Below are 21,936 nucleotides of genomic sequence, written 5' to 3' on the forward strand. Positions count from 1 at the left end.
AATAAAAGAGACCTCGTTTCTTAACATAAAGATTTCACCAGCTTCTAATAATATTTCCAGTCCACGTTCTTAATTAGAGATCTCAATATTTCTAACAACCTAATATCCAATGTATGTAAAACATAATAGGAGCTTTCCTTCCTACAAACGCTCAAGTCCCGATTGAAGATACAATTACGTATTATGGCGTCTTCATAAGATCGTCAGAAATGCGCCGATTCGACAGGCAGAGTCGTTTCTCCATGAAATCGCACGCACCGCGTACAAACTGTGCTAGTCCACGTTGATCTACAAAATCGTATCTACATAAAATGCGAAGCAGAGCTCATTGCCGATTTTTGTCTTCAACGTTCGTCTTAGAATCATTTCATTATCGCTCGCCATTGAGTATATCCGGTAATACATAGTGACTTCAACGATAACAAATTATCCGTAACTTTCATTCAAAGCTTTAACTTAACAACTATCCGCGTCCTTTGACCGTCGCTAATATCGCCGTTCCTGACGATTTCTTCAATTAAAACAAAAAAAGAAAACTAGTCAAAGACGAGGAATAAATATATCGCGCAAAATAAATTGGTGCACATGGCTGACGCACCACGACTAATCATGACGACAATACGATGGAAATCGAACGATCAGTGATATCGTCTCGATCGGTTAAAGTTCACGTGGAACACGTGAATGATGTACAGGATACAAGATAAGAGCGAGAGACAGCTGATCGAGTAGTCGATACCCGTTTCGTAAATTAGAAACGAAGGATTCGATGGCGGCGAATTATTTTGTTCCCGTCGAAGTTTGGAAGGCTGGACTCATGCCGTTTTTACCGGTGCTCGCGTTAGCCGGCAATGGATTACTTAGATGCAATTTCTCTTGGCGTCGTGCTGCTCGCGCTAAACACATTAGTGCACCAGCGAGAACTATGATACCCAGGGCTGCCAATGTAGCAGATACTGCTGCATGTGCTACTGGAGGTACGTCCACCGCCATCTTCAAAAGAGACGTCATCTCGTTCGGAAGTTCATCAATACCCTGAAAAAAATACATTTTTTATTAGAGATGAACCATTGAATTGCTGTATCAAAATAAGTTGAATAAATTTAAAAAAAAACCTTGTATTTTTTCTGATCAATTCAATTGTAAATAATATATGCAAGGTATGCGAACAACTGTTATTTAGAATAAGAAACGAGTTTATATCAATATAAAGAACCTTTCACCAGCAGTAATATAAATGAATATCATCGTAACCTTGTAAATCCATTGGCTTGAACGTATCAACGTTCATCAATCGTACATTGGTGGGGTTTCGATTCGAGAAATTCTATTGCAGTGAATCATGTAATACGAGCAAGTAAAAATATTCACGTTTTAAATCGCACAATGATGAACCTTTATGCACGAGGCACAAGTGTCTAATGACATGGTTAGAAATTCTTGTAGAATATTTTCTATATACCGACAGATCGACTTGTCCTTCCAACAATGTCAGCTGTCACTTTCGCCTGAGTCGTTAAAGAACCAATGCAAATTCGTTCGTTCGAGCGTTTCAGTTAACCTGGCTCCAGCGCAGGTGACCTTATTTTTATGGTTGTTAAGCCTAGTGTGAATTAATGTAATGATTTTGTATGTCACAGTCATGCCTTGTAAGTTTCGCAAACGTAATAACAATTTCAATATAATTCGAATACAGTGTGATAGATAATAAGTAGAGAAAAAGTGATATGACAGGTACGTCTCCTAGTCGACGAATGACTTTCAAAGAAACGAAAGTATAATTTCTAATATGAAAAAATCAAATAAATAATAAATCAAAAGGCCACAATTTTCAGACAAATTATCTGATTCCTATTCAGCTGCACGTTTTCCTGGCTATAATATCAACGTCCCACTCTGCAGGTACGTGTCCAAAATAATAGTCGACCAGCTTGAGCTATAGTAGGCTCTTTATAGACTTTTGTAATTGCCTCGCGCAGTTACAAAAGTACTTGTTATGCGCTAACGTATGTATAATGTTCACGATTGCTCATCCATTGTCTCATTCCATTCGCGCAGCTAATACGTCAATCCCGTGTACCCGTTTGTATCAATAAAAAAAAATAACAAATATACTTACATCCTCAAACCACATAATGGGGAAAATAATATCAGGAAAAGATTCGACTTGTTTGATATCACGAACGTGGCTAACAGCAAGATTTATCTGAATACGTGCACGGGCCCTCAGGGCCGTACCCATCGTAGGTTGTACGTCGATAAAGAGCTGGTGCTCCTCAGAATTAGGCGGTGACATGCCGGTTACAGCTTCACGTAACGCGGGGTCCGCTGTAACATATAAAAGATAAGAGAATGAAAATAAAATATAAATACTTTATACTCGTAAGTCCCATGTAACGTTTTGAAACCCACGATACTGTTATCACGCTGCACTTCATTACGCAACGACAGATTAATGTTTTGACGATCGTGAACGTGCCTTCCGATAGGCGTACTACTTCATTTACAGTGATCATTAAAAATAATTATATACGTCAATATTCATATAAATAATTCAAGTAACAGTGTTGGAGATTACCTTGTAATTATAATCGACATAAAAATAACGAAGTATAAAGAGTCTTTTAGAATTTGCTTTTCTCCGACATTCGGAATATACATGTTTTACTTTTATATCGAAGAGACTAGTCAAAGCTATAAAAATGATCGTGAGTTCGTGTTATCTACAGACAGAGACTAATGTCTGATCTAATTTCTACGAGGAAATTCGGAATCGTAACGACCGATTTCATGCGCGTTAGACAAACGATAGACTATACGTAGATATAGATACGCCGCGTTATATCTCATTCCTGATTTCCTCATTCGCGATACGTATATACATTGCAGGTGCACGGATGCATACAATCTATATATAATATACATAAGTAATGTATACATATGCATTGAATTGCGATTTCACTCGGCAATAGCTAAATTACTGTTACCCGTAGCCGCGCGAAGAAAGTAAAAGTGAGTTTATTTAAAACCATGGCACAAAAAGTTCTCACACTTAATGGAAGCCGAAACAATTTATCTGTGGGAGAATCAGTAGCGGTTATCCCAGGCGCAATATTGTCATAGAATGAGAAAAAAATAGGTCGAAGTCTGTCGAGAGCTCTCGACATCCGCCACTAAGGTTTTGTAAAACAGGAAGTATTCCGTGGATGAAAAATTAACGAAATCTTATTATTAGAACAAACCCCTTTGCGACCTCAAGACTTTTCAATTATTCGTTTCAAGCAGGCCGGTACTATTTCCGGTTGTTGGCCGTAAGTAGCTTAACCGCATGGTTACTCAATGTTAAGTTCATTATGCATTATTAATAAAAATAAATATTTATTTAGCTACTTTTGACGCCCATTCAGACACGCGTTTGGAAGAGAAATGGTCGATCGTATGACATGCCATTTTTTAAAGTCAAGGGTAGAGTCGTCGTTTATGTGTTGACATAATTTATGCTTTCAACTGACGATCTAGTTGGTACGACGACGAATGTTTCAAAATCCTCATTTCTTGTTACATAAATATTTTCGCTACTTTGCTAATGACAATATTCATGAGTGTAATGAACATGTTATTGTCGAATACAGTTAAGTTGAAGAAAGGCAATCCATCAAATTTTTCAAGACGAATGAACTCTTCACATACATATATCAAATGGTGTTTCCTCACGTCTTATGTCGTTTAACTCTTGCAATAAGAGTTAATGAACGAGAATATCACCATATGGATCAATGGTCACACAAAAAGGCGACGTTATAATAAAAATCTCTGACATAATATGCCGCCTCCTAATCATTGACAGTAAAAAAGAAAGAGATTAAAAATACGAGGGTACATTAAACAACGCATCGCACAGATAAAAATATGAAGTACTGGATGTGAGCTAAAAATACTAATTTTATACATGTCACTGAAAAAACTCACCCAAATAGAAATGCGGGAAGCTCAACAAGATAGGCGAATCGTATTGGCACAAGCTGGCATTGAATGTACCTTCCGGTGCACAGGGTGGTCCAGCAGGGCAATAACATTGTTGAGAGTGAACCCTTTCGGATGACGCAAAGACATCAGCAGGAGGGACAAATCTAAAGCCAGGAACTCCTCCGGCAGTCATGACTTCTTGCTAAATAGAATAATGAGACGCGCGTGAAGTTGTTTCCCTCGAAGCAAATGATTTTCTAGATAATAAATCTTGTACAACCAACCTTATAAACCAGAGGAAGGGCTCTGCAGAGATCCTTGTCAAATACTTTAAGTACAGTGTGCTTTGTGATATGAGGTGGAAAGATACTTCCGTCGCTTCCCATCACGCTATCACAATGCGGAGTAGTCCAATGTCCTAGACCCTTTTTGCCATTCCATTTATCCAGCATGCCATATTTTGTTATGTCATTCTGACCCGTGAAAACAGTGTAGTGATCAGCACCAGTGCCATTTTTACCGTACATCAGACCAAACTGATCGTAAGGAAGCTTCTGCTCTTTAGGCACCACGTCCTTAGCGAGTTTCAAAAGAGGATCTTCATAACCCCACAACAATTGTCCTACGGATACTTCAACAAACGGTTTGATCTTCAGGATATCCATTATGGAGGACATTGCCAGTCGAAGAAAGCGCGCTGCGTGTTTCGATTGACTTGTCGCCGACAACATCGGGACATTTGGTACGACAACGAGGTCCTCTTCGGAGCCCGCTGACAATTCCTAAATTAGACACAAAGACAAGATTGAATGAAGGGTTTGCAACAGCACAAAAACAATAGCGTCTCTAGAACTTTTTGTATCAATTTTTAAATTACGAATTTCAAAACCAATTTCTTTACCTTATATTACTTTCGATATTTTTTCTTATTATAAATGTCACCCGAGGTTTTTAAAAACGTTTTAAAATACGTTATCTTTTAATATCGTAACAAATTTTTGATCGTAACCAACGGAAAGGTTGCGCAGAAATTGATTTCTAATATAGCGAAATTATGTAATATAGTGCCCGTTTTTGTCTGGTCGTGAATAACGGCTTGTGACAGTGACATATTGAAACTGACATGCAATTGTGATTCAGAAGAGAAGACTCCTACGAGATTGGCTGTCTAAGTGATAAAATGTCAGATCGATTGGATCACCAAAATGTCCTCGGATGTGACTTATGTATGTACATACGTAGAGTACTTACGTAGAGACTTTAATTATTCGTTACCTATATATTTATCCAAGTACTTTCTTTGTCATGAATAATGAATCGAGTACTCGCGCACAGCTATCGCAAACAAGAGCATATGTAATCTCAAGATGCGGGTACGGATGTCAATAATATACGTAGTTAACGCAGAACAACTTGACAAGTCTCTTACATAATATCTAAATTTCCCTTGGGTATTGATCATACGTAAATCTAATTCAACAATACATATAAAGTCAGACTGTGAGACATCTGATCTATTCTGTATGAAATGTCAAATTAGATTCTGAATCCAAAGTCCGTAAAGTATACCGTCGAGGAAGTCAGAATTATAATCAATGCAATATGCACAAGAAATAGATATGCGACTATGCAAATGCATAAAACAAAATGCAAATGCAATCGATGTAAGTACAGATCAAGATTAATAAATCCAAGGGCAATGCAATTAACGTGTTTGAATTTTTTAACGTGATACAATTATCATTAACTAATAAACAAGAATAAGAAAGTCGCATTGATTTATAATAAAAAAAATTAAGTGCACACAGAAAAATATCTAGGATATCATAGTTTAGAAAAATTTCATAATTCAGTAAGCGGCTTCTATTTATATCTATATGTTTTGACTTATTCAACGGTATGTGAGTAATGTCACTGAAAGTAATGATGAACATAATAGACAGTATTACAAATCAATTGACTCGCATACTCTACCGAGAAAAAACAAAAGTTTCAACAAGAAATTTCAACGTTCTGACTCAACGGCCGAGTCACTGTCGACAAAACCCTCTCATTAAACAATGGACAAATTAATTTTTTGACAATCGACCGTTGTTTGCCAAAGACAAAGCACTCTCGTTGGGTCTGGTACTATTATCTGCATGCAAAACATCATGCCTTGACTAACATTGATTTACCTTGATTCTAACGTGCCATTGCGATTATTAACCGAACTTACCGGTGAGAATACGAATTCCTTTCTTTGTTGATAGCTGACTGTGTCATTCCCGTGAAAAGTGACGTTAATCTTTTCCCATCGTTCGATATAGACATAAGGACCCAATTCCTGAAGGGCCGGTTTCTTCCCGTTGTTCAAAAACTCGTCGGCATTGGTTACATTGTATATATAAACATGCATATGTGGCGACACCGGTGGTTGCTTCCACCAACCAAAGGCACGGCCTCCTTCGCGCAGTGCAACCTCCTTGTTAATCAGGACGTTGACGATTTTCGGAAACAGTACTGCCAGTACAGCAGCTATTATTATTAGAAGTACGCCAACGGCCACGGCTGCCCCTGAAAAAGAAACATAATGGATCAATAAATGTTCCTTAACGTATGTAAATATTACAATTCTCTTGATTTCTGACATTTTCAAGTTATCGTAATGCGCGTTGACGGCATCGTGCGTATTTTCCTAGAAATCGAAGAATCTCAAACGCACTTTGTTCCGCTGATGTGAATTAATGATTTTTGTGAGTGTCAAATTAGCATTTCTTCACATGTCGCGTCTGTGATGTAAGGTTAAGATTTACGTCATCGATCGACACTACGTGAAAATGTCTTGAGGTGTATGTGATTTTTCGTAACATTCACCCTTTTTTCCCACCATATCGAACGAGCCTGTTTACATCGCACTGAAGAAGAGGTTAGCTTCGCACATGGAGATACGTTTCTATGGAATAGAATGAGATTCACAAGTAATAACACTACACTGGAATAGAACTATGTGTAAATATGAAATAATGGCAGTGCGTAACTAAGAACAATTATCGCGAGACTACATAAATTACCATATAAACAATTGACGTCAGGACGTTAAAGTTAATTCACAAATGAATCATAATATCGCAGAATGAAGTCACTCTCGTCCTGTGCATAGGGAATGGTAATGGTTCACAATTTTTTTTGCGATACACCGAGCAAGCTACATTTAGCAAAATAAATAGAATTTGCAATCACAAACCTGTACGAAGAATAAAAACTTATATCGGGTGTGACTTTGGAGATGTGAAAAAGAATTAATTGAAAAATGAGATACCCGTCGGAGCACCTTTCGAAATGTTTAAAGGTACGATTTCGCGTAATGGCGCGCGCGCGGGCGCTCATTAACGCTCGCGATTGCGTATTCGCTTTTGCAATATTCCAGGCAGCCGAGTAACTGCAATTTACATTTTTTTTTCGCGTACTTTGACTGCCTTAAGTACAGGCCAACGCAAACGACCTGTTCTCAACAGCAACAATTAGCAGAAACTCAACAAATATCAACAGCAACAGGTTTTTTATTAAAAGTAATATGTGTAAGTATTCCTCTACGAGACAGGAATCTCTCAAAACGTTAGTTAATATATAAACATTAAACTTGGTGTTTAGGTATTATTTATTTCATAATGAGCATTTAAAATTCGTGATTAGAAACTATTTTCCTGACATCCAACCGTTGGACCAACCGGTTGCTGTATCGTGTGTGGCACAAAGAGGCAATGTCAAGGTCGCGTATATAGCGTGGTAAACATGTTTCAAGGTACATTAACATAAGGTTAAAAGAATCATAATTCCTATTTTGATTATTGGCCACTTTCCGTTGTGGAGGATAAAGGTAAAATGACACTACTCAAGGCTAACAAGAATAAATTCTATACCTTCGCAAACGAAAAATAATATATTATAATGTATTGCCTCTGATTGTCAAGATTGTATTACTAACCCGTATCAATCGCTAGAAAATAAATATTCCAACAAACTTAAATTGACGTATTACGACAGCACTGCCACTCGAGACGATATCTTGGTGTTTGAGTTTTCTTGAAATTTCGTAATGGCACGATAGCTGAATGATGGACAGGACTATTTCGAATGCAGTTATCGAGCACAATGTAATCTCAAGGTGCATATTTAGCGTCACGCATACGGAAAATAATGAGAGGTAGCTAAACCTATGCGCTCCGACAAGTCTTGCTTGCAACATTCCTAGCTTTCTACAAAACTGCCTTGTTATATACGGAACAGTTGAGTCGCCGTCCGCTTTTCCTTACTTACTTCCTTCCTTCCTTCCATTCTTTCTTTCTTTCTTTCTTCTGTTTCAATGCCGTGTCTATAAGACGTTCGGTACCTAAGGCTTCGTAATATTTTTTCCGGGCGGAAGTGCCGTTTCGATTGTGACTATCTCATGCGCATTTTGCAGCACGATGCGCCGGCGCTGCATTATTAGAAGAGATTGCGGCTCCTTATCGACGAATAAGTACGAGTCGATCGGCAGGATGGTACGTCCTTGAAGCTGTTAAAGGACTCGGCTATACATATAATTATTTTCATGAATATTCTTGTGAAATTCAGTAGCGAGGAGGTATTTAATAATTGAGTATAATATACGTATATACATATGTATATTCCTTATATGGGATATAGATTCGTATATGTATATATATTAAATCCATGAATTTTAAATGTTACCGGGTATCCTTATATTTTAATACCCTTTATTGCTACAACGCAAAGGATGACATCATTGATTTCCATGATATACAGATCCTGAATCTCGAATAAATTTAAGATAACCAGTAAATTGCCTGATGAAAGTCTTTTTCTTCCTGGATTGCGAAATATCTTTGGATTACTGTATTATATGGTGTTGTCGACGCGAAATCAGGGTGTAATGGAATATTTTCTTATAAACAGTGGAAACGTTTTTGATACGCTGAAAGACTGCGTAAAGTCAACGAGTGCCGCTTATACGTTAGACAGAATGAGATAGTGACGAATGAAGTGGAACGAAAATCTAGCAATTCGTGAGACAACTAAATCTAACAGCGTGGAAGTAAAAGCGTGAGAATTTGTATTAAATAAATAATCCTAAAAAATGTTATCAAGTTATTAGTGCAATAATTAACGATTTCAATTATAACAATGCCAGCTCGACCTCCGTACAGGTAAGAATACAACTTTCACATAACAGGACGCATACATATTTTTCAAAAAATTATGTAGTTCCAAACAGACTTGTCATCCGGAGCACGTTATACAGAAAAATACTATTCTTACCGAAAATAACAATAATGAATCAAAATAATTGACTTTGCTATGAGGCAAATTCGCGTAAGATCCAAAAATAATTTTTATCTTTCGATAACGAACAACAAACGTTGTTCTGTTTTTTTTTTTTAATTTCGTCGCAATTTCCATGCATTTGTCGATAAGACAAAAATGAAATTTTCCAGACGATAGAAAAATATATTTATGCCCGGTCACGGTATTAAGGATCGAGAATAACTAATAGGAAAACTATGACGCACTTTTTTATCTTATCCTCAAATCAGAATTACAAACTCGTAACGAATAACAACAAGCAGCACTCAAGCAGCACTTTCGGTGAAATACGTTTTACGTTAGAAAATAGAAAAAATTCAATAAATCGATCATGAGAAAATTTATGTACACTGAATACTATATATATACATATATACACACAGGGAAACAACAGTTTCACATTGACTCGAGGTACAAACGAGATATTTACCACGACACGTGCAACCCATTTTGAAAATTAATTGGACAAATTATCGATACTGTTCTTGGGACGATCAATGTGGATCGGAACGTTTAACTTTGTCAAATGAAAGCCCTGATCACGATCGATCGATTACGATTACTTGGAACTCTCTTTACATAACGCATTCGCGTGTCCAACCGCTTCTACTGTAATCGAGAGAAATTCAAAGAAATTGTGGCCAGTGTTGCCAACCGTCCATAACTTGGCAACTGCGAGGACGATATGATACCATGGAAGGGACAACTGCAATTTAAACTCTATCTTTATTGGCTCTACCAGGCATTATGAGTTTATGACTAATACAAAAGTTCTTTTTTTTTTATGCAAGCAGCCATGACCTACGTCATTGAATCTATAATTAATAAAATGAAAAATTTTCTTTTTTCAGTATACGGTATGGGTTATATAAATAAAAAAATATTTAGACAATGATTCGTTGTCTGATTATACAAAATTGCTATAGCATCGTGATTGAGAACCACTGATAAGGTCCAGCTACACTTTTGCAGTGATATTCAAATGAGTCCGGTAATCGTGAAAGTGGGGAAAGTGAAAATTCACGATCTCGTCATAACTACATGGGTGAGGAAAGAATCCGTGACAACTGTCAAAAGTGACAACACGTGGCCGATTAAAGAAACACGGGTTATTGATCAGACTTGAAATAACCTATTGTGTAGTAAGAGATACAGAGTGAAATTCAAAATCAACAATGGAATTTCAAGAATTTCAATGGATAAGAGTTTAAACAAATTTTCACTATTGAGAAAGTACGTGCATTATTCGCAACGCTCTAGACTCGTTATCAGCAGATTTAATCGTATATGGTACAAAGCTATACCGTAAATATGTACAAGTGTAAATATCCACAAGTTATAATCAAACTCAGGGCGTGATATTTGTTTGAAAATTATTTATGAATATTTATTGGTACGGATCCACGTAAAGTTAAACAAATTGCACAAAATCCCATAATGAATTATTGATTGGTAATCGATTTTCTTTATAGCCATTCGTTAATGAATCTTAACTTTTAATACCGTCCATTAGTATTATCATGCTGTTTTACTGATATAAGCGCATTCCAATTCGAGTCACGTAAATTACGTCAACGCAATTCCGAGCTCTTCTTTAGTTCATATCATCAGCCGAATCATGCATGGCAAATCATTGACGAAACTTAAAAAAAAATAGACGACCAAAAAATTGTGACGCACAAGGGTAAAAAGGAAAATCAATTCAAATGTAATTTTCAAGTGTCATTGTCGACACTTTTTAATAGTGTAGTTCACCTTTAACGATCTCAACAAATATAGAAGTGCCTATTGGCATAACCGTACAATAATTATGCGAAGCACAGCGGTGCCGCTAACGTCACGTGGCCGCGCTTTGAATTCCACTTCTCGCAGTTTGACGACTTCAAAATTTGAGTGACGTTCCCTGTGTTGTCTAGCCCATGAGAAAACACGTAATATTATGCGTGAGGTTAATGACAAACCTCAGCAAATTAAAAAAAAATGTCAGAATTGCAACAGACCCGTGCAAAATAGTGATGAGAGTTCATGAATAAAGAAGTAGAAATCATCGATCCAAGATCCATGTGTGACATTTTAATAGCTAACGAATTTGTTGTATTTTATGAATTTTTTTATTTCGTAATCAAATCTGGCATATATGTAAATATTTTTTTACAACTGTGCACATTAAATTTCGATCCGAATTAGGATATTCCTTCACGTGAATTTGAGCAATCATTACGCAAAAATCGCTCACGTATGAATGTTACACGTAGTCGCGGTATACATATTAAACCAGGAGTAAATGTTGTGTCAGCGGAAACAATTGTTTAATCGCGACAGTTATGCCATGGATTTTTGAATCATTATTTCACTGATTTATAAGGTGGTTGCTTGCAAGGTTGGTTGCAAACTTGCTGGTTCGTAACACGGCTACTATGAAAGACACGAGTTTTGGATCTATTGTCAAAATTTTTTATCGATACTAAAAAATTCGATACGGTTAAAAGTACAATATAGATTACTGGAATTTATGTAATTACACGTTAAGTCGATTGACATGTCTAAAATAAAAGTTATGTAAAAGAAGACATTTTTTGTATAACTCCTAATCCATTCCAATGAGATTACCCTCAATTAATTTTACTAATTAACTTACGAGAACTTAGGTCAGCTTAATTTTACAAGTGTCAAAATACCTCTCTGTGCTTAAGAATACTAATTATGCAATGCGTTTCTAAAAAATTTTTGTCGCATGCATTCCTAGTTTCATCTTTCCCCGTGTCTAAACTTTTCCTTAGAACAAACAAAAACTCAATGAACGTCACGTACGTTTCCATTTACATGGAGTTAATCATCGATGCGGATCATTTTTGCTGAATAATCATAATCATCCTGTCAATAATCACGAACAGTCAGATAAATGATATTAAAGAGTACGACACCTCACGGGTTAATATTACTAAAAATAGACAGCAACTTACTACATAGTCATGTATAACGTCTTCAGAAATTTGTTGGTTATTGTAATAAGCAATCAAAAAAGAATTATTTATCATAAACAGTAGTAAATATCCGAAAAATAACAAGGCAATTTATTCTCTTCGCGTAATCACTACGTCATTTCGTGAACCATTAAATCAAATACGTTCCCTGTGACCGATATGGTTCGATCGGAAATTCCTTGCTCATAGTTATTGCAAAATATAGTCTCTACAGTCTTCATATATACACGCAGGTATGTGGGTATTGAAACATGTTGATCGTTCTTCACGCTTCACTGGCACCCGGCCACACAAGTATTGTATCACTGTGATATCGAGTTATTTGAACCGTATGTACACGTCACACAGCGTCTTGCATAAGACATTTCTTCCGCCAAGAAAGAAAAAAAAAAAGAAATATAAAAAAGAAGTATTCCTATAAAATGCTCCCGTGCATAAATATAAGCGAAGGGAAGTGTTGCAAATTCCTGGTTCATAATGTACACTCAATGAGTTTGCTTGAACATTGCGTATAAAGATGTAGGATTATACGCTCCTCGTGTCTTGAATTCGAGACTATAGCTAGTCCCATTCCCAGAGCGAGATCTGTTATTACGTGCGTATTCGTACGTGCGATATTATCAAGATTGACAATGCTGGCGAACTTTCATGAGAGCCCGAGCGACGATGAAGTTCTCGTGCAGTCATCTGCAACAACATCTTAAGACCTCGTTAGGCACAGCAAAACCTGAAGCCAGACGCTGCTCGCGGTTAGCTTTCTAAAGTGCAGGACGGTCACTGAATCCGCGGGAAATTCAAAGACGCGAATGACAATTGATCTTAGGAATTGTTCGTATACTTTCAAAAAATAACTCATTAGCTTTGCACAGTATGTATAAAAACCGCGTGAATAGTTTCAATCAAGAATTTCATTTTTCATATGCCTTTCTAAAAATAACCGGAATAGTGCTACGAAGTGTGCATGTGGTATACAGGGAGTCCTAAAATTTTAGTCTCTTGTTCTGGGAATTTCACAGGGTAACACTTTCTAGCAGACCTGCGGTATACCGAAAAGTGTACTGTTAGTTGGTCAGTGGGACAATGAAAAGCAGTTTATTGCAGCATTTAAAACTGGCTCTTGATTTTAGTACGACTTTACTCGACAGTGGTTAGTACACGTTATGTATACGACGTATAGTCTTGGACAGAGTATAGTGATTTCCATTAAAAGGTAAGAAAAGTTAACAGCGCGATTAAACGTTATTGCATCGACAGACCAGAAATAGTAATAAAATATTGAAATCTCAATGTAAACATTTTGTCCACATTATTACAAGAAAATCGTAGCTTCTTCAATCACGTGCTGAGCAAAATAAAAATAATCGATTGTTGCATAGGGAATAGATTTTTTTTTTATTTAGACTACAGAAAAATCCCATCGCGACCTTCACTCTTATATCCACTCGTTATAAAGAGATTGCCTTTCCATACTGAATTAATGAACTCGACGAGTGATTAATCCTGACTCTATTTGTCGTTATTTTTCCACGATTTTTCACGCGTATTCTGGAGTATCCCAGGTTTAATACTGCATAATAATGAAATATTTCCATAGAGAGCGCCGCTAATTATAATACAGCAACTCGACGCGAATCTTTCGACACCAGTATTCAATGTCAATATATTTAGCTCTCGCGATCAACTTGCAGTAGAATCGCGATTATCTGAGCTAATGTGAGTAATAATAAAAGAATATAGAAATAGTAAAATACATAATAATAAAATATAAAAAAGTAGCAGCTTCAGATATTTAAAAAAAAATGCGCGCCTGTCATTGATTACACGTCACAATTGTCAATGCACGTCCGCTTCCCACCCGCTGTAGCTCGGATAACAAAACTTTACGTGAATACGATGCTAGCTCGAGCGATCGTTGACTCAAATGATCCGGGGTTCATCCAAATCAACTGTACTTACTGAGATAGAAGAAATAGAAGGAATTTTGAAACGAATAAATAAAATAAGGAACAAAATAAACAGTGCGTGTAATCATCGTAAAGCATTGTTTGTATAATCATCAACGCTAAAATAATTAACATTTTTAACATGAATTATTGATAGCCAATAATTTTCTAGTCAATATAATTCACTGTAGAAAACGTCAATGAACCAATTGGTTTAATTGGAGTGCAATGTTGTAGCTCCCATTTACAGATGGAAATCGCGCGACGATCTACAAGTGAAACGAAACCTTTTCACGACCTGGGGCTGTGTTCAAGTATTTTCCGTTAGTATTCCGAACAAGTGTAAAACCATATGCCACCGATATTTATCCTCGAAGGAAATTTTCCAATAGGATTGTACTGATATGTAATAAGAGCATGTGTAATGATTGAAAATGCGACACCCTGTATATCGCAGGACCTTGTTCAATTTTGAGAATAACAGTAAATTGCCGCTTAGGCAGTTCTAAGCTATGATCGTCAGCAGCCTCGTTCTTTTAAATTATAATAATAATGAAAAAAAAAACACCAAAATAAGAAATTTGAAAATGCAGTGAATTGCATTTGACAAAAATTCAGAATTTGTTGAAACGTTCATTTATCATATACTTTCATTTAACTAACGCGACACACTCGACTTACTTCGATGATTTTACTCATGATGATTTTAATCCATGGGACAAACCTAATGACGTTCATTCATGAAAAATAAGTCATCCATGTCCATTTTAGGTAAACCCATAAGAAAAGTTTCTTTCTAAATAGTAACCAAAGACCAAACTAGAAGGAGGCTAAGTTCAATTCTGCCAATAAACTTTCCCTAAGAGCGATCAGTTCACATTCGTGCAGTTTATACCGTTGTACTACGACGACGTACCTATTGTATATTCGCAAGATCATTTTCCCACAGTTCCCTGAACTTTCGGAGCATGACGAGGGGCTCTTAACCGATCACGGAGCACCGGCCAGAAACTTGGAAACGATGATAGCCAGTGATTCTCATTGGACGCTGGACAACCGATTCACGAGCACGCATTCCTTGGAATGCAGTACCTAACCTAACCATACAAAACTCGAATGGCCTGCCAGAGTTAAACCTGCCTTGCCGCGTGCTGTGACTCCGCAATGCATGCTACGGACATTGCGAATTTCTTTCTCCGATGAGAGATCGTGGATTGGATTATAAAGATAAATAACATTCCTGAATTTTAAAGAATAATTGACAAAAATATATTTCATTGACATTATCAGTTATTGATCAAGCGATAGTTCTTTTTCTTAATCGCTCGTAGAAAATCAATAGGTAAAATGAATTTGGTGCATGTAAAAGCATCAGCTACTGTACAGTTCACTGCACGTGCTACTCTGTGAAATCAGAAGTAACAGGTAGTGCCTTGACGTTACGAAATCACGGTAATATTGACTCGGCACTGTTAGCTATATTAGTGGCTGCGAAGAAACGTTGCGATTAACGTGAAAATAATTCAACCGCGTATTGACTCACAGTCAGACTTTGAAACTCTTTTGTGAGAACTCTCGCGTGAATCTCGACGGGACTTTAATAATGAGCGAGTGGAAGTAACGTTACTAGGAACATTGAATTATTCAGGCAGAGATAAAAGTTTATGAAATTTTTAACTCGATAACTTTCACGATCAACCAACCATGACCGGCGTGGTGAAAAGTTCAAAAAATTGATCGAACAACCTTTGGAAGCACGTGTACGCACTTTCGAAAATATTTGACTATGTTACTAACTCGTAAGTAAACTTAACCTCAATTAATTTTCCAAAAATTTTCGAAACCCGATCTAATGGTCAATACTAGTTTGCAATCGAACACTGAATTAGTTCTGCCAATGGCCGCGGGATAATTTCGAAATTTCAAAAGTGGAATTCGCTGTTTTACCAACAATTAAAAAAAAATATATTAACAAAATATTCAGCCTCGATATAAGTCGTAGAAAAAAATAAAGGTCGAGACCAATCAAGTAAATAATATAATGTGAGCGCGCATCGAATACAGGCTAAGTGATCGTTAGCGTGGAACTGTCGATTACGGAGGAATTGATGCATCTTCAGCGATTCATCACGGCTACCAGTCGAACTGCTATCTATCCTATATATACGAGTCTACGGAATCTCCCAATTTCTTAGACTCCACAATCGTCCAAATCGTGACACAGAATTTCTAGTCATGTTCCAACAAAGTGGACTACAGATAAGCAACTATAATCAGCCTACAGCTTGACACACATCGTACGTTTTGAAAATGTAAATTCAATAAGATAGACATAGGAATGAAAAAACTGCAATAATTTAATTAATTTTCAACATATACCCATGTGCAATTTATTGCGGTCACGGTTACCAACTTAAAGACACCACGCCGGAACCGTTATAGTGATGTTGCCAGAAAAGACGACTTCCATCTCTGTACTGTTCACGGCTACCATGAAAATTCCATAAAGGAGACCTTGACGAGTAATCACGTTACTTGCTCAAAACAGTAAACGTCCCTGATCAAGTAAGACATACTGGGTACGTACAAGGACTTGACTGTAATTAATTCTATGTAGTGAATCGATAGCATGTATATCTGTAAATACCAATAGACACACAAATTTAAAAAAGCAAGATACCGAGCGTAATAAAGAACCGTAACGGAGGTCGTTTCGGTTGGTGAAACCTCGTGGAGTCTCTTCCACGTGTCCAAAATGAATATTGTAAAGAAAGCATAAGAGAGAAAGGTGGAACTATGTTTTATGTAACAAAAAATTTCAAAAACTTACACCAGCGCCGCAAAAATCCACCCTGCAGTTTCGCGCAGATTCCACGTTGAACCCTCATCCTTTTGCACTTCCGCTCACTTTACAAACAGCACTTCCTGTGATTCCTTTTCGTTAATTTCTTGGATCCAGTGTCCCATGCAGTGCCGTTTACCAACTTGTTATTCCGTGGAGGAATCGTTTCGCGCGGAGGACGTCCACTCCGACCGGCACTGGAGGAGAAAGTCGAGTCCAAGTATGTCGCTACGACGATGACGAGGGAACGTATGAACCGAATGAAGGATCGTTTAAGGAGTCGACGCGTGAACTCTCAGCGGAAGAAAAAAAATTTTCGGAAAAAAAAGAAGAATCGTCAGAGGCTTCACGAGTTGAGGTCAAGAAGAATTTCTAAGCAGTGCACCGGGATAGAATCGTTCCAAATTCTTGGTATATGGATTCTCGGATTGAAAACGATAGGATTGACGATTTTTTTATCACGAGTATAAATTGTACTATGACGCAATGTACTATAATTAATTCGAAACTTTTTTGATTTTCAAAATGTTCACTCCTTTAAAAATATGGGGTGTACGACTGATCTTTGTCCTTTCTCTTGGTTCGATAACTTTTTCTTTTCTTATTGTTAAGAACGGGACTCGTATTCTTTATGTATTTACGAGGGATCGAAAATAGAGAGGATACGAAAATACACAGACACGGGGAGTGAGACTACAAGCAAACGATCGGTACGAACGCGGCCGCAGCACTAGTCAGTTGGTTATGCTCGTGAGACGGTAGACCCATGCTCAGGTGAACGATTTATTATTACCCCCACTTACTGGGTTTACTTCTTCCATTCGCTCTTCTCCTTCTTTATTTCTAATTTGATATTCCACTACCAGTTTTTATTATTTCTCTTATACATTACTATATATTTTTTAGCTCTGTTCTTCCTTCTCTTTCTCTTCTGCGTTTACGTCTTATTGCTCTCATGTTAAAACCGCTTATTTTTTCTTGTATCCTCACCTTCGGCCGCGTTCGTCTTTTTGGGGTCACCTTCGTGATCCGATGACTTAAACAGAATTGTACGGAGGGTACTTTTATTTCGCCTGCTGATGACAATGTCGACCAATTACCGTCTGTGCAAAATTAACGAATTACTGTTTAGACTTTAGGGGTTACGTCACGTAACTGCTAAATTTAAATGAACATACGTGATAAAATTGTGGGTACCTGTTCAATTGCTATTGCAAATATTTTTTTAAGCGCTACTGTATGAAACATGTGAGACTGTCCTATTGTATTATATATACATACTCTTCAAAAATCATGACAATTTACTTGCGAATATATTTATGATTTACAAATATTGTTTTTTGATACCGTGAATTGGTAATATTTTTACTAAATTAATTTCACTTTGCGTGTTTGAAAAAAATGCTGATGTCAGTCGAGGTTATTATAGGGGCAAACGCAATAAGTCGGACTAATGTGTTATAATAATAATTAGTATGTAGGATAACGTAAAACTGGTAGATTCTGCATTTCCATCATAATCCCACATGACAATCGTTCGATAATATCCGTATTCCTTGAAAACATTGGTCATGCATAAGTGGAGATTGCCGTCACAAGGTGTAAGTAGAGTATGCACCAGTTTCTGAAGTTAATCATCTGAAAAAGAAAAACTTGGGGAAAATGTAATTTTCGCGGTCATTTATTCTACTTGGAGATCTTCTTGTTTTATTGCCTCTGGTCTTACCGGATATTGCAAAGGTTTCTTTCATTTATGGAATATTCCATGCCTCGGCTATTATTAGTTATGAGCCATTAATTGGAACGGTCACGAACGTGGCCGAAGGTGAGACTATTATCAAGATACTCGAAAGAACAAAAAAACAGAATCGAGACAAGTTCATAGTCCAATCAGCATCACTTAAGGTCGTTATTAAAGAATAAAAAAGAGATAAATTAAACAGTAGGTATTTGATTATTTTAGACTTTTAATGATTTACCAATAAATAACAATTGTCACTTTTAGATTAATAAAATATCGTAAGATGATTTAACATAACGTATGTCATCCAACGTAAAAGAAAAATCGTGAAAATATGGCGAAGGAGTAAAAAAGTATATGTAAATTTTAATCGTGTATAATTAACATGTTTTTTTTTCATCAATAAAATTTATGCAACGGACAATCTCTGTGTATAAACATATAAAAAAAATTCCTCACCTTCTCATTATACCGTTCTATCGTTTAATTATTCTAAAAATTCGCAAATTCATTCCGCGAAAATGACCGACAAATGGTAATGAGCCAATGGATATACAAGTTCGAAAGACATTTAAATTGTATACATATAAAGCCGCCATCAATGTTCCCGGTGAAGGGAAACTGACCAGGGCGCGTACCATCTGTGTATCTTTCATTTGCGATGAATCTAGGTTTACCGTATGCGGTCGTTACACGCGGCATTTCAAGTCAGTAACACACATTTTACAGACCATTGACTTCCACAACAGTGTATAACGGCTCAACTCCAACGAAAAGTAACTCTCCATTCAAGGCACGCGGTAGAAGAATGCATGGTTCTCCGAGTTGACGTTTACTTCACATACATGGTATATGTTTTATTATTTCCTTTTTTTTCTTTCAAACAAAATGCATGCATACGCCTCATCTTTTTTCTTACAAGGACCATATATCAGATTTTTATTGTTTTCGAGTAAAATGGACTTTCGCAAAAATTCTATAACTTATTCTTATCACGAAAGATCCTATGGGCCATTGTGTGTACGTTGAAGCGTGTAGACGTTACACTGTTGCAATGCTAAAACTAATTGTGGAGAAGAATATTTTCTAGACACTCTTAATATTTTTCTTCACGGATTACGTACTCACCCATACAGTGCGTAAGCTCGCATTATACACTTTGCCATACGGTAACAGCGATATGACTCCAGTACCGTCTAGCTTTCATCGATGACGTAACTTCCGGCATGCACGTCTAAGAAAAACTCTCACCTTAACTGTCCTAATGGAAATTCTCGATAAAGCTCGATGACGAACATCTCTGAAGAGATGGGTAATTAAAATAAAAAATATATATATTAATTGTAAAAAATGTATAAGAGTCGACAATGGCATTTTCGTCTTGAAAAATCATTAAATGAAAGAAACAAACGGTTTTTGATCGTAATATTATGTCGAAGCAAATTGAAAAAAAAAATTAATCTAGGTTGGCACGAACAATTGGCAAGATGACAATTCGTTGTAAGAATATTGCAAAGTCGTCGCACGACTTTCATGCAACGAACCATCAGGCCGGGAGGAGAATGCAGATTTTTCAAAGTTTTCATGTGTAAAAATTTTAAGAAAAAATAAAAACGTAGCATAACTCGCGTGTGACACGAATTCGCAATGTACAATAATCGTTTCGTACCATTGCTATGATAAAGCGTTACCTACCTACTTATATGCGGTTTATCGTGATATATTAAATAGTCACTTTTTACATATTTTTCAAAATAACTTAAAACACGTGACAAACTGTTGATTCACGTTGAATTAATTTCATTAAACGCGGGTCCTTCTTACGTCAACAAACGGTAATCTCCTTCCATCAGATTATAACTTTGCCTTATATTATATAAAATATATACACTTATATGGCTAGAGTTGGTTCTACCACGTCAAAATTATGACTGGTACGTGACGCTATTGCATTTACGATTAGGACAAGATTTTTACGCAGATTTGACACGTCCGATTACGAGATGTATTTACAACGTAGATTTATTGTGGGCTCATTAGATTACTCATGGAGTACTATATTTATATATTTACAGTAGCTATACAGTCATAGTAGCTATACGTTGAAATTATATCGACTATCTACACTCGGAGTATAGCAACAGTATTTCTTTCAAAGTTACGTAATGTTAACTAATACCCAATTCGATATAAATACAAAGTCTTCTTTTATGTTTTCGTGAAAAATAAAACTAGTGATGCACGCGAACATTACACCGATAAGAATAATCAATATACCTGGACAGTCATGCAACGAGTATTTATTTTACTTGAGTCAAAATAATATATAAAAAAATAAAGACAATATAAGTACAATTTGAAAATTTGCGAATGCGTTTACATACCAAGAAAGTTATTAATGATAGAAGCCAAGTTACATACACACGACAGAAATTATTATTTTTTAAATACCCACGTAACTCCCGCGAACGCTTTATTAGACAAGACGAGATTTTCTCCAGAGAAAGGAAAAAGAAAGCTGAACTCTGACATATATCCGTGCTTGACAAAAGACAGTAATTATATCTCAAAGAGTGTTTCAACCTTTTTTTTACAGAGCCTCCATGCGACTTAGCCATGTAGGATTTCTTCTAATTTATGTCAACCGTTATCGATATCAGACTATACGCGGTAAGGTGAACTGATACTGTGAAGTTAGCAAAATGAAATTTGGATATATTGATTATTGAAATTTGAATATACTAATATATGCCAAATACTATGATTCTATCGAATAAACATGATTATTGGATACCTATCGGATTACGTAGTAAGGTCAACAACAGTTCGAAACCTTCGATTTCCTTCGTTTTAGATTAAATATTAATCACATATAAAATACATTGGAGCATTGTTGAAAATCATTCGTTTTAATATATTATAGTGAATGTACTATAGGTATCTAAGGAAGTGAAATAACAATGGTAATAAAAACCATATGTAACTTCCACTGCTTATATCATCTACTGACGCTACGCGTTAGCGTTGTTCGACATTTTACGCGAGTGCCTATATGTAATACGTATATGCCTGTGTTTCGCATATGAGTATCAGATATCTGCGAACGTTAATAAT

At 36.4% G+C, this 21,936-nt stretch overlaps 1 protein-coding gene and 1 long non-coding RNA gene across 3 annotated transcripts; one reads left to right on the top strand and one right to left on the bottom strand.

Annotated features, from left to right (window-relative positions):
• Window positions 1-16: 16 nt before the first annotated feature.
• LOC107271154 (scavenger receptor class B member 1) lies at window positions 17-17,849 on the bottom strand. Its single transcript, XM_015746809.2, has 6 exons — window positions 17,070-17,849; window positions 6,185-6,522; window positions 4,251-4,748; window positions 3,970-4,168; window positions 2,120-2,328; window positions 17-1,035 (listed from the first exon to the last, which is right to left on the bottom strand). The coding sequence occupies exons 1-6, from the start codon at window positions 17,125-17,127 to the stop codon at window positions 781-783; spliced, it is 1,557 nt and encodes a 518-aa protein (XP_015602295.1). The 5' UTR covers window positions 17,128-17,849; the 3' UTR covers window positions 17-780.
• Window positions 6,529-10,966, top strand: LOC112494960. Of its 2 annotated transcripts, none has more exons than XR_003060993.1 (2): window positions 6,529-9,155; window positions 9,696-10,966. It is a non-coding gene; the product is annotated as an uncharacterized LOC112494960 (long non-coding RNA). The 2 variants fall into 2 exon arrangements; XR_003060994.1 differs by having other exon boundaries at window positions 6,529-9,051.
• Window positions 17,850-21,936: the final 4,087 nt, after the last annotated feature.

The sequence above is a fragment of the Cephus cinctus genome, unplaced genomic scaffold, assembly GCF_000341935.2.
Source record: "Cephus cinctus unplaced genomic scaffold, Ccin1 Ccin1_scaffold0080, whole genome shotgun sequence".
Classification (NCBI taxonomy): Eukaryota; Metazoa; Arthropoda; class Insecta; order Hymenoptera; family Cephidae; genus Cephus; species Cephus cinctus.